The sequence below is a fragment of the Gadus morhua genome, chromosome 3 (assembly GCF_902167405.1).
Source record: "Gadus morhua chromosome 3, gadMor3.0, whole genome shotgun sequence".
Lineage (NCBI taxonomy): Eukaryota > Metazoa > Chordata > Actinopteri > Gadiformes > Gadidae > Gadus > Gadus morhua.
Genome location: NC_044050.1, coordinates 22847333 through 22861425, shown reverse-complemented (window position 1 = coordinate 22861425; position 14093 = coordinate 22847333). Strand labels below are relative to the sequence as shown.

Genomic DNA, 14093 nt, shown 5'->3' with positions numbered 1-14093 from the left:
CACACACACCTTGGCCGCGGGCTCTCTTGTATGCGTTTCCCCCGCTCCAGCTGATCCTTCCTCTTCTGGAACGGGTCAGACAGGAGAGACTGTCCCTGATATTAGTGGCCCTGGAGAACCGTTCAGCTCTGTGGTTTCCAGAGCTGGCCGCGCTCTCGCGGTCGGCGCCTTGGCCATTACCATTCAGGCCGGATGCGCTTTCACAGGCCCACGGGACGGTGCACCACCCGCCCGATGTCTCGGGACGGCTGTTGGTTTGGCTCCTGAGAGGTTGATCCTGCAGGGCAAAGGTTTGCCTGAGACGGTTATCAACACTATTCAGAGTGCTCGTGCGCCTTCTACTTCTTCCCTCTATGCGGCGAAGTGGTGCGCCTTCTCTAATTGGTGTGAGACGAACCACGCTGTCCCATCTCAATGCGAGGTGGGAAGCGTGCTTTCGTTCCTGCAAAACTTATTGGAAACAGGTTTGGCCTTCTCCACTATCAAGGTCTATGCGGCAGCCGTTTCGACTGGCCATGCAGGCTGTGATGGTGGACCGATCTTCAGCCATCCACTGGTCAAGAGATTCTTGCGTGGGGCTAGACGGGTTAGGCCTGTTTCACGCGTGCTTACACCACGCTGGGATCTCCCCACCGTGTTGCGCGGATTGTCCAGGGATCCTTTCGAGCCTCTCTCCCAGGCCCCTTTGGATGCCCTGTCATTTAAGACGGCGCTCTTGTTGGCCTTGGTTTCTGCCAAGCGGGCCGGTGAGCTAACCGCTCTGTCTGTCAGCCCGAGTTGCTTGTTGCTAAACGAGGACAGCTCCTTCGCTCTGCTCAGCCCTAATCCTGCGTTCCTCCCGAAGAACATTAATAGTTATTTTCGGTCGAGGGATATTGTGCTTAAGGCTTTTCACCCCCCGCCTCATTCTAGTGAGGCGGAGGCGGAGTTGCATCTCCTGTGCCCGGTTCGGGCGTTGGCTATGTACGTGAATCGCTCGGCAGCGTTCCGCTCCACACAACAGTTGTTTGTCTGTTATAGCGACGCTAGCAGGGGCCGCGCTCTCTCTAAGCAGCGGTTTTCTCGCTGGGTATGTGAGGGTGTTTTGCCTAGCCTACTCTCGGCAGGGCTTGGCGCCACCGTTGGGCGTTAAAGCTCACTCCACACGGAGCGTGGCCGCTTCAACGGCTCTACTCAAGGGCGTTTCGGTGGAAGACATCTGCGCGGCTGCGTCTTGGTCTTCCCCCGGCCCCTTTGTCCGTTTTTACATGTTAAACATGTCCAGGGGCTCACTCGGCAACTCTGTGCTAGAGTCCGGGACCCCTTTTATGGCTTAAGAATATAGACATGTTCTTTAAAGCGCCGTGGTTGGATTTCCTCTCGCCGGCTGGCGAGTTGGTCTTGATTACCAGTCTCTTACTCTCCCACCTTTTTTCAAATGAAAAACAGGCTAGGGGGTTTTCTATTGGCTCGCCAATTGTCTGGTGGTTTTGTTTACCAGTGAGGCACTCCCGCCGTTTTCTTCAAATAAGAAACGGCCGAGAGAGTCCCATTATTGGAGAGCCGAATTCCGTAGCTCCGCCCCCGGTGGTAGCGGACCTAATGGAAACCCGTGTTGCTCTGGTTTTTTTTCCTTTTCATGGGTTCCATGAAGCACGGAATAGAGCCGGAGTCTTTACAGACTCACTTTCTTCTCCCTTGATCATTGCCTTGCTTGATCTAGGAGGAATTCGTTTTTATAAAGCTGTTGTGTTTTACACTTCCTTGGCTTTTTGAGTCTTAATGTGCTCTGGTGACTTAGGTCGTTTTGACTGGGGTCCAGCAGGAGTACATTGATCGGGCTCCGCTCGCAGCTTCACCTTAGCCCATAAGGCGAAGCCTAGACGGCGTAGCCTACATGAAATAGAAAGATAGTTATGTTATTATAACTCTAGTTATATGATTGTAGGCGTAGCCGTCTAGTTTCCCACCTGCTGTACCCTCCAAATGCTGAAAGAAAAGCGTGGACGATGAGCGACGGTATACACCGCTTTATATAGACACGATACCGTGGGCAATGTGGGCGGTGCCCACGCTGATAGGTGCATAGTTTGAATTTTCACGGGACAAGCCCATAAGGCGAAGCCTAGACGGCTACGCCTACAATCATAGAACTAGAGTTATAATAACATAACTATCGTTCTCGCTAGAGCAGGTCGTACGTAACGGCGTAGCATACAAATGGATTATTGTTCTTTTCATGCTGTTCCCATCATAGGGCTTTGGGTTTTCATTCTGTTGTCCTTCTGGGAACCAGTGCGCTGCCTCATCACACGTTCCTCCAGGAATGCATGACAACTCTATGTATTTAACCATAAAGATAAGCCCAGCAGAACAGCACTTCCTTTTTATGAGAGTCCAGCCATTAATGTCAATAGTCAATAGTCATCCTTTATCTGACAAGGCATGATGATCTTTGATTGCTCCCAACGAGAAGCAACTAGAGCTTCTGTCTGGGCCTATTTTTAATAATGTGATTGTCACATTAACTAGTTTCTGTAGGCTTTCTGACTATTTTTGGTCTGTTGACATCAAATTTTGGATGATGGTGGCGATTCTAGTTGAGTTTAACGTGTCATGCAATGTGGGCAGGGCTGCTCAGCGACCGCGTTCCATTATGTTTATCGTAACCCTGCAGGCTGCAATGAGAATGGCCATACGAGCTAAAAGACTCCTATATGGTTGCAAAGTAGTCTGCCCCATGGTCATATTCTGTTGTTGTTTTAACTTGAATTATTCCGCCGGAATCTTTCGTTGTTTCTATATCAGATGCAGGTATGGCGAGTGGTGATGCACCTTTGATTAACAGTGTTGAGTTTCTGTTAAAAAAATAAATTGGAAGAGATTAAATTTGGAAGAGAAGTTTGCCATCAAACAACTTTGCCCAGTCAGACCGGAAATATGCACACAGGACAAAGGGATTTATGGAACACGGGTGTGAGTGATGTAAAGCATATATATATATATATATATATAGATAGATAGATAGATAGATAGATAGATAGATAGATAGATAGATAGATAGATAGATAGATAGATAGATAGATAGATAATATATAAAATATATAATACAATATTATAAATAATATGTACATATATATATAAAAAAAAAAAAAATTGGGTGTGGTCATCATAAACCAATAGTTGGTATGGTCCCCTCTGAAATATACGCACGCTACTGCAAACAAGTGTGTGGGGAGCTACAGGTGGGGGCTAACACACTGTTAGTATGTAGTGAAGGACACCCCCCCACACACACACACACGCACACACACCTACACACGCGCACTCACGCACGTACGTACACGCACACACCTACTGGGCAAAGCACTCTGAGGGGCTTGAGGAGCCTGATACAAATGCATTAATGAATATTAAATTCTCACTACCACCATTTGCTTTATATGAACTCTGGTTGATGAGTGTTTGTTCTTTGTTTGAGTAAGTGAGGATTTGTTTTGGCAGGGTGGAGGATAAATTTGAGGAGGAAGTCGTCAATCAGTCCCCACCAGAACCAAAACAGCACCCTGTCTGTAGGGAGGCAGCGCCCTAACTGGGCGCATCCAAGGGCCGTAGGTCCGCACCCGGGAGCCATAAAGGCTGGTCCTTCCCTAGTTTCCCGTCAGGCATCCATAAAGACTTATCTTATTCGGATGTAATGACGTTGAGCCGCGATAACCGTTGGGATGTCTGAGGAAAGCTCCAGCTTTCAGTGAAGATGTTAGCGATGAGCTGACGATGTTTGGAGGAGGGTGGTCCTCTCATCGCCACTGAGAATCAGTATATCTGTTCAAGTCTATTTAATAATGTACTGACAAACTAAGAAACACTATTATTCTAGTTGCTGATACTTAATAACAAATAAATAATATACATCTCACAAAGGACGCAAGATAACAACATCGAAGTAGGAAGAGGGCCTTGATGCCCGCGGCCGGAAATCCGATCGATTTTCACCGACAAAGACTTTGTTTTTGTTTTGATTGAGTGACCCATATCTAAAAGTGAATAAAATATATATTTTATAGTGAACAAAAAAGTGTTTAACAGTGAATAAAATACTGTTTAGCAGTGAATAAAATAGTATTTCGTTATGAATAAAAAGGTGTTTAATAGGGAAATTGGTAATCATGTTGAGTATGGAAGTAATATTTTATTTTTGTTTCATTTTTTATTATTTTCTTAAACACAAAACAAAACAACAAACAAAACAATCACAAACCTCATATACATACATCACAAGATAACAAAACTCAGAGGACATAACCAAACAATACACAGTACAACAGGGGGGGGGGGGTAGCAGATCCATAATATTCAATAAATTAATTTCAATGCCCAGTTTCTCAAATGAAGTCCTATAAAGTCTTAATTAAATAATTAATTAAAATCCATAGACCTTCATCTCCACGGTCTAGATCATTGAGGAACGAGGTTGCACGTTCCATTGACAGGAGATCCATAAAGTGTTTTAACCAATTGTCAGTGTTAGAGCAATTTGGTTTTTGTACCTTCCAATTCATCATAATGATTCGTTTAACCGACATAAAGGCTAAAGCTATAATGTGTTGCATAAGAGTTGCCTCAATATTTGCTGCTCTCCTGCCAAAAAGGCAAATTAGTGGGCAGAGTGCTATTTTCACTTTCAGAATATAAGACAAGTTACAGATCACATCTTTCCAAAATCTCTTTATTGAGGGGCCATTCCACAATAGATGTATCAATGTTCCTGCCTCTCCGCAACCATGCCTACACAAATGGGAGAGGGATTTGTCCATTTTCATTAATCTGCTTGGTAGCATGGAAGTAATATTGAGTAATGACAGAAGAATATGATGTGTGATGGTGTCTGTTGGGACTTCATATTATATTGCAATCAAAGCTCAGACCAAACTTATATTTGACCAAATGTGTATTTTATCACTTTCTTGTTATGTTAGCTTTACAACAGATAATCAAATAATTTGTTCAAACTAGTTCAGCAGACGCTAGTGCAGGTATTAATAGTAGGCAGTAGGTTTTAAACTTCTGGACACAGGTAGTAGAATGTATATAGTTTTATTAGTGGTTGTGCAGAATAGTAACTTCAGAGATAGGATGTCTCATGAAGTGTGTTCTAAACTGTTTGGTTGGAACATCTGGATGAAGAGCAGTCAGCACCAGCTCCAGATGTGAGCGACACTCCTCCGGTGGGCTAGCAGCTGGATCTCATCTCACAGATGTAGGGGAAGAAGTTGTTGCAGCGGTGGTTGGACCATCCCTTGTTCCCTGGGGGACAGAAACACCCTCAGCATCTTCACCACCTTAAAGAACCACCCCAGCATCTTCATCCCCTGACAGAAACACCCTCAGCCTCTTCATCCCCTGACAGAACCACCCTCAGCCTCTTCATTCCCTAACAGACCCACCCCAGCCTCTTCATCCCCTAACAGAACCACCCCAGCCTCTTCATCCCCTCCTCCCCATCATGACCCCCCATCATAACCACCACCACCACCACCTCCTTGGTTCTGCATGCTGTGCTGCATTGTGTTATTCTGGTGACGGGTGGGTCTACCTTCCGTGTTGATGAGGAGACACTGGTTTTCGCTGGGGGAGACGTCGGACTCCGTATTGACATAGTCGAAGGGACTTCCGCCCTCCCACCGCCACTCACCCTGCAGCCAATCACATGCCAGTTACCATCAGCCAATCACATTCCAGTTGCCGTCAGCCAATCACATGGCAGTTACCATCAGCCAATCACATTCCAGATACCATCAGCCAATCACATGGCAGTTACCATCAGCCATTTGTGTGTGTGTGTGTGTGTGTGTGTGTGTGTGTGTGTGTGTGTGTGTGTGTGTGTGTGTGTGTGTGTGTGTGTGTGTGTGTGTGTGTGTGTGTGTGTGTGTGTGTGTGTGCGTGAGTGTGTGCTGACCAGGAAGTGGTATCCCCCAGCCAGGCGAAGGTGTGGCCTCCTTTCTGGGCCAGGCGCTGCAGGTAGTGGTACTCCAAGGCGCTGTGGGCCGATGCCAGGCTGCCCTCCCGCTCTGCACATAGTCTCTGGAGCAAGGCATTCACACACACAGTATTTGTTATCAGTTTTACAGTTGCAGTATATGCAGCATGTATACAGGTGCAGCATTTGTATGCAGGTTTACAGGTGCAGTACACATGTAGCTTGTACCTCTGCTGTGCCCCAGCTTGCAGGATTGTTCTCCAGGTAGAAACAGTCACCACGGAAATTGTCCCAGCCGTCCAGGCAGAAGTTGATCCGCTCTGAGGGGGAGACAGAAGGGTTGGTCCGGTCCTGTAAGGAGCTCTGGGTGAACAGTGTTCATGTGTGGCGTCTGAGAGGCTTCTCACCTGCACGAGTCCCAGCTGGACTGGTCAGAGCTGAACTGTTGCGTGCTCCTGGAAGACAGACTCGAGGGTTAGTGGACAGAGAGACGACAGATCAATTCCACAACTCACACTTCACTGTTTAGAGTCTACCAATCCGTCTGTCTGTCTACCTGTCTGCCTGCCTGTCTGTCTGTCTGCCTGTCTACCTATCTGTCTGTCTTCCGTCTCACTGTATGTCCTTCTACCAGTCAGTCTGTTTACCTGTCAGTCTGTCTGCCTGTCTGTCCGTCTTTCTACCTGTCTTTCCGCCTGCCTGGTTGTTTTTCTCCCCGGCAACAGCCTGGTTCTGCTGATCCAGGATAAGCCAGACTAAGCGAGTGCAGGAGTGTTTATATGTTCTCCCTGATCTGGAAAAGCTCTACAAATAAACACGATCCAGGGAAGGATGCGCAGCATTCCCTTTGTGACTACGCCACACATGGTAATGGTACAATAGACAATTTAGAAAAGTCACACCTGTGTTAACATCTGTAGCAGGCACACGCTAAAGGCTTCACAGGCAGGATCGGGACAACAAAGTCGTTTGGACACATGATATTAGTAGTGGAATGTTCTAGTGAAGCGAGAGACGGCGCGCCGTTCACCAGAGCCGGGGGACTGACCTGGAGCCGCTCCGACGGCCAGCACCCCCCCGAGGAGAACTAGGGCGAGAAGACCCCTCATGACCAAGAGGATGATGTTCAGGAAGCTCTGGATGAGGAGGAGGTAGGAGGAGCAGGTCTGAGGAGCAGGTCTGAGGAGCAGCTAAGAGGTCGTAGGAGCAGGCAGGAGGGAGATGTACCTGTTGCAGGTGATACTGGTGTCAGGACAGTCCACTCTTTATATACAACTCATTCATGTATCGTCACCACAATAAAATATCGTGGACGCCTCTTCATTGAGGAAGTGTTGGGCAACACTGTGTTGGATTGTGACTCAAACATCTCCACACCCTGGAATTCTGAAGACTCAGAAGGATGTGGAATTCAGATTTATGGAGCTGCACTAGAAGGAAGTAGTTGCTTGACTTGACTTCCTTACTTATTCACCAGAATTCTGATAAACTCGTTCATTAAAAACAACAGAGCATATAATTCGTTACCACATTGTTCCCTAAATTCTAAGATAATTATGTCCTTAATTAGAAAAACAAGAGCAGAATCTTCTTTTTGGTGATTCGGCTCACACAGTATAACCTACAGACCACACAGAACAAGGGAGACAACAAGTCTGACTGGACAGACACAAAATACATCACATTAAAACTAGACACATGCGTTAATAGATAGATAGAAAGATAATTAAATATGTTCTATTATTTGCCTTGCGGAGCCAGCCAATCCCGTTCGCGTATGCAAATTAGCCATGTGCGCCTAAGAAAGACGTAATGTTGAGAAGTCATACCAAAAACGGATAGCAAGTGAAAGCTAAACCAGACTGTATCACTCACATACTTTATATATTTTGCTGTGAATAATGAGGGTATCAATAAATCTGATTATTTCCCAAAACCCTCGAGAGCTGTTACTATGGAGATTTAACGTTTTTAACGATTAAAACATTACTTTTCTGTTTGAAGACGACAGTGTATAAGATATATAGTATAGGCCTACGTAGACACTGTAAGTATATAGATAGCAAGTAGGCCTAGATAGTTGATAGTTCAAGAATGGATGATTATTTATTAATTCATGAAGTTGAAAAACGAGTAGGCCTACAGCTTTACGACCACAGTGACCTGAAATATAAGGATAAACGTCAAAGAGATGCCGGATGGAGAGCTGTTTCGGAGGCAGTTGGCATAACTGGTGAGTAACTTCTATACTATACTTCTATACTATAAGCAGCTATTGAACTGGACCATAGTAATACAGAGATCAAAAAAGATAAAGGAGCCATTTTTAACGCGTCCAGTGTAGCCGGTTAATTTAGAATTTCCGCTTGGTGAACGTTCTATTTCCGCACGAGTGAATTTCCGCGTCTGGTGTAGCCGTAGCGTAAGGTGGCAAGAACCACAAATAACATGCATGATTGCCCACAGCAGTATAATTTCGAATTTCGTCAGACGTGAGAGGGCGAATGAAGAATTGCCGGGAACTGCCAATTAAATGCATGGTCAGAGGAGAATGAGTGGAGAGTTGCTATCATTTAGCAAAGCAGCAACGAGCGCTGGAGCTAGTCAATGAACAGCAGTGCATACAATACGACACTTTTATTTATTTTTTACTGTTAGTGAATAGCACCGCGGGATAGTCAACGTTTTCTTTATATCTAGTGACAGCGATTATGTCTTAAGTACCGGTAAACTTAGTCAGAAGATCTAGAAATAGAAGGCAAAATGCTAGCTATTGGCTAACTTAGCCACGCTAACTATCAGCCGCGCAATCAGTGCACTTGCAAATGAGTGCCTGCAAGTATAACCGATCGTGGTGTGACATTATTTAACCATCAACCTACCGCAAATCCGACCAGACAGATGTACATTGATTGAACACATACACAAAGCACGTTGTCCAAACGGGCGTATGCTGAGAGACAGCCCACAACAAGCCAAACATCACCACGGCGGGTGTGCTCTCTCACTCTCGCACGCCCGTACAAAATCACTCCAACTTATCCATCTCCAAGGCTATGCTGCTCCCCTAAGACCACAACTAACCACAAGGCCTTCATCACCATGCAGTATGCCGAAGCCGGAAAGGACACACGCACAGTGGCAGACACTCGTCTTATGCAAAACAATCCGTTTTATCATCAACATTCAGTCACTGCAAAGATAGAAAGCCTAGCCTATTACCACAAGTTAGAATGGACCCAAAGTATGTGAGTGATACAGTCTGGTTTAGCTTTCACTTGCTATCCGTTTTTGGTATGACTTCTCAACATTACGTCTTTCTTAGGCGCACATGGCTAATTTGCATACGCGAACGGGATTGGCTGGCTCCGCAAGGCAAATAATAGAACATATTTAATTATCTTTCTATCTATCTATTAACGCATGTGTCTAGTTTTAATGTGATGTATTTTGTGTATGTCCAGTCAGACTTGTTGTCTCCCTTGTTCTGTGTGGTCTGTAGGTTATACTGTGTGAGCCGAATCACCAAAAAGAAGATTCTGCTCTTGTTTTTCTAATTAAGGACATAATTATCTTAGAATTTAGGGAACAATGTGGTAACGAATTATATGCTCTGTTGTTTTTAATGAACGAGTTTATCAGAATTCTGGTGAATAAGTAAGGAAGTCAAGTCAAGCAACTACTTCCTTCTAGTGCAGCTCCATAAATCTGAATTCCACATCCTTCTGAGTCTTCAGAATTCCAGGGTGTGGAGATGTTTGAGTCACAATCCAACACAGTGTTGCCCAACACTTCCTCAATGAAGAGGCGTCCACGATATTTTATTCCGGTGACGATACATGAATGAGTTGTATATAAAGAGTGGACTGTCCTGACACCAGTATCACCTGCAACAGGTACATCTCCCTCCTGCCTGCTCCTACGACCTCTTAGCTGCTCCTCAGACCTGCTCCTCAGACCTGCTCCTCCTACCTCCTCCTCATCCAGAGCTTCCTGAACATCATCCTCTTGGTCATGAGGGGTCTTCTCGCCCTAGTTCTCCTCGGGGGGGTGCTGGCCGTCGGAGCGGCTCCAGGTCAGTCCCCCGGCTCTGGTGAACGGCGCGCCGTCTCTCGCTTCACTAGAACATTCCACTACTAATATCATGTGTCCAAAGGACTTTGTTGTCCCGATCCTGCCTGTGAAGCCTTTAGCGTGTGCCTGCTACAGATGTTAACACAGGTGTGACTTTTCTAAATTGTCTATTGTACCATTACCATGTGTGGCGTAGTCACAAAGGGAATGCTGCGCATCCTTCCCTGGATCGTGTTTATTTGTAGAGCTTTTCCAGATCAGGGAGAACATATAAACACTCCTGCACTCGCTTAGTCGGGCTTATCCTGGATCACCAGAACCAGGCTGTTGCCGGGGAGAAAAACAACCAGGCAGGCGGAAAGACGGAAAGACAGGTAGAAAGACGGACAGACAGGCAGACAGACTGACAGGTAAACAGACTGACTGGTAGAAGGACATACAGTGAGACGGAAGACAGACAGATAGGTAGACAGGCAGACAGACAGACAGGCAGGCAGACAGGTAGACAGACAGACGGATTGGTAGACTCTAAACAGTGAAGTGTGAGTTGTGGAATTGATCTGTCGTCTCTCTGTCCACTAACCCTCGAGTCTGTCTTCCAGGAGCACGCAACAGTTCAGCTCTGACCAGTTCAGCTGGGACTCGTGCAGGTGAGAAGCCTCTCGGACGCCACACATGAACACTGTTCACCCAGAGCTCCTTACAGGACCGGACCAACCCTTCTGTCTCCCCCTCAGAGCGGATCAACTTCTGCCTGGACGGCTGGGACAATTTCCGTGGTGACTGTTTCTACCTGGAGAACAATCCTGCAAGCTGGGGCACAGCAGAGGTACAAGCTACATGTGTACTGCACCTGTAAACCTGCATACAAATGCTGCACCTGTTTACATGCTGCATATACTGCAACTGTAAAACTGATAACAAATACTGTGTGTGTGAATGCCTTGCTCCAGAGACTATGTGCAGAGCGGGAGGGCAGCCTGGCATCGGCCCACAGCGCCTTGGAGTACCACTACCTGCAGCGCCTGGCCCAGAAAGGAGGCCACACCTTCGCCTGGCTGGGGGGATACCACTTCCTGGTCAGCACACACACACACACACACACACACACACACACACACACACACACACACACACACACACACACACACACACACACACACACACACACACACACACACACACACACACACACACACACACACACACACACAAATGGCTGACGGCAACTGGAATGTGATTGGCTGATGGTAACTGCCATGTGATTGGCTGCAGGGTGAGTGGCGGTGGGAGGGCGGAAGTCCCTTCGACTATGTCAATACGGAGTCCGACGTCTCCCCCAGCGAAAACCAGTGTCTCCTCATCAACACGGAAGGTAGACCCACCCGTCACCAGAATAACACAATGCAGCACAGCATGCAGAACCAAGGAGGTGGTGGTGGTGGTGGTTATGATGGGGGGTCATGATGGGGAGGAGGGGATGAAGAGGCTGGGGTGGTTCTGTTAGGGGATGAAGAGGCTGGGGTGGGTCTGTTAGGGAATGAAGAGGCTGAGGGTGGTTCTGTCAGGTGATGAAGAGGCTGAGGGTGTTTCTGTCGGGGGATGAAGATGCTGGGGTGGTTCTTTAAGGTGGTGAAGATGCTGAGGGTGTTTCTGTCCCCCAGGGAACAAGGGATGGTCCAACCACCGCTGCAACAACTTCTTCCCCTACATCTGTGAGATGAGATCCAGCTGCTAGCCCACCGGAGGAGTGTCGCTCACATCTGGAGCTGGTGCTGACTGCTCTTCATCCAGATGTTCCAACCAAACAGTTTAGAACACACTTCATGAGACATCCTATCTCTGAAGTTACTATTCTGCACGACCACTAATAAAACTATATACATTCTACTACCTGTGTGTCCAGAAGTTTAAAACCTACTGCCTACTATTAATACCTGCACTAGCGTCTGCTGAACTAGTTTGAACAAATTATTTGATTATCTGTTGTAAAGCTAACATAACAAGAAAGTGATAAAATACACATTTGGTCAAATATAAGTTTGGTCTTAGCTTTGATTGCAATATAATATGAAGTCCCAACAGACACCATCACACATCATATTCTTCTGTCATTACTCAATATTACTTCCATACTACCAAGCAGATTAATGAAAATGGACAAATCCCTCTCCCATTTGTGTAGGCATGGTTGCGGAGAGGCAGGAACATTGATACATCTATTGTGGAATGGCCCCTCAATAAAGAGATTTTGGAAAGATGTGATCTGTAACTTGTCTTATATTCTGAAAGTGAAAATAGCACTCTGCCCACTAATTTGCCTTTTTGGCAGGAGAGCAGCAAATATTGAGGCAACTCTTATGCAACACATTATAGCTTTAGCCTTTATGTCGGTTAAACGAATCATTATGATGAATTGGAAGGTACAAAAACCAAATTGCTCTAACACTGACAATTGGTTAAAACACTTTATGGATCTCCTGTCAATGGAACGTGCAACCTCGTTCCTCAATGATCTAGACCGTGGAGATGAAGGTCTATGGATTTTAATTAATTATTTAATTAAGACTTTATAGGACTTCATTTGAGAAACTGGGCATTGAAATTAATTGATTGAATATTATGGATCTGCTACCCCCCCCCCCCTGTTGTACTGTGTATTGTTTGGTTATGTCCTGTGAGTTTTGTTATCTTGTGATGTATGTATATGAGGTTTGTGATTGTTTTGTTTGTTGTTTTGTTTTGTGTTTAAGAAAATAATAAAAAATATGAAACAAAAATAAAATATTACTTCCATACTCAACATGATTACCAATTTCCCTATTAAACACCTTTTTATTCATAACGAAATACTATTTTATTCACTGCTAAACAGTATTTTATTCACTGTTAAACACTTTTTTGTTCACTATAAAAATAATATTTTATTCACTATTAGATATGGGTCACTCAATCAAAACAAAAACAAAAGTCTTTGTCGGTGAAAATCGATCGGATTTCCGGCCGCGGGCATCAAGGCCCTCTTCCTACTTCGATGTTGTTATCTTGCGTCCTTTGTGAGATGTATTATTTATTTGTTATTAAGTATCAGCAACTAGAATAATAGTGTTTCTTAGTTTGTCAGTACATTATTAAATAGACTTGAACAGATATCCTGATTCTCAGTGGCGATGAGAGGACCACCCTCCTCCAAACATCGTCAGCTCATCGCTAACATCTTCACTGAAAGCTGGAGCTTTCCTCAGACATCCCAACGGTTATCGCGGCTCAACGTCATTACATCCGAATAAGATAAGTCTTTATGGATGCCTGACGGGAAACTAGGGAAGGACCAGCCTTTATGGCCCCCGGGTGCGGACCTACGGCCCTTGGATGCGCCCAGTTAGGGCGCTGCCTCCCTACAGACAGGGTGCTGTTACCGTGGTGAAGTTAGTTTTAGGTTGGATATTCGACGGATATTCAGTCCAGTTCCAGCTGCGACTTCCCGGAGATTTGCCCGACAATAGCAGCAGGAGAACGGTTAGCGCACCTCGCAGAGCCTCGCGGTGAATCGCTGGAAACTGATTTAGGGACCGTCAATAAATTACTTCACGTAAATATATCAATACAAAATACTTGCAGTATTTTTAATAGCTTCCATGCCATGTGACCCAGTGACTCCAAACCAGTATCCAATTGTAGAACTAAACTCTAAGAAGAGGACACACCACTTTTTATGGTATTTTAGTGCTTTCTCTATTTTATATGAATATTAATATGCAGGAATGATCATATTTCTTTCAATAGCTTCCATGCCATGTGACCCAGTGACTCCAAACCAGTATCCAATTGTAGAACTAAACCCTTAGAATAAGACACACCACTTGTTATAGTATTTTATTCCTTCCTCTATTTTATATGAATATTAATATGCAGGAATGATCATATTTCTTTCAATAGCTTCCATGCCATGTGACCCAGTGACTCCAAACCAGTATCCAATTGTAGAACTAAACCCTTAGAATAAGACACACCACTTGTTATAGTATTTTATTCCTTCCTCTATTTTATATGAATATTG

The 14093-nt window shown here is 45.3% G+C and overlaps 2 protein-coding genes across 2 annotated transcripts; one reads left to right on the top strand and one right to left on the bottom strand.

Annotated features, from left to right (window-relative positions):
- Nucleotides 1-4924: 4924 nt before the first annotated feature.
- LOC115540623 (type-2 ice-structuring protein) lies at nt 4925-9087 on the bottom strand. Its single transcript, XM_030352080.1, has 7 exons — nt 8842-9087; nt 7008-7186; nt 6367-6414; nt 6188-6279; nt 5939-6063; nt 5576-5675; nt 4925-5286 (listed from the first exon to the last, which is right to left on the bottom strand). The coding sequence occupies exons 2-7, from the start codon at nt 7066-7068 to the stop codon at nt 5227-5229; spliced, it is 486 nt and encodes a 161-aa protein (XP_030207940.1). The 5' UTR covers nt 7069-7186; nt 8842-9087; the 3' UTR covers nt 4925-5226.
- Nucleotides 9088-9833: 746 nt separating this feature from the next.
- On the top strand, nt 9834-11928 carry LOC115540707 (ladderlectin). The gene is made up of 6 exons (XM_030352213.1): nt 9834-10034; nt 10636-10683; nt 10771-10862; nt 10987-11112; nt 11309-11408; nt 11698-11928. The coding sequence occupies exons 1-6, from the start codon at nt 9974-9976 to the stop codon at nt 11769-11771; spliced, it is 501 nt and encodes a 166-aa protein (XP_030208073.1). The 5' UTR covers nt 9834-9973; the 3' UTR covers nt 11772-11928.
- The last annotated feature ends 2165 nt before the right edge of the window (nt 11929-14093 follow it).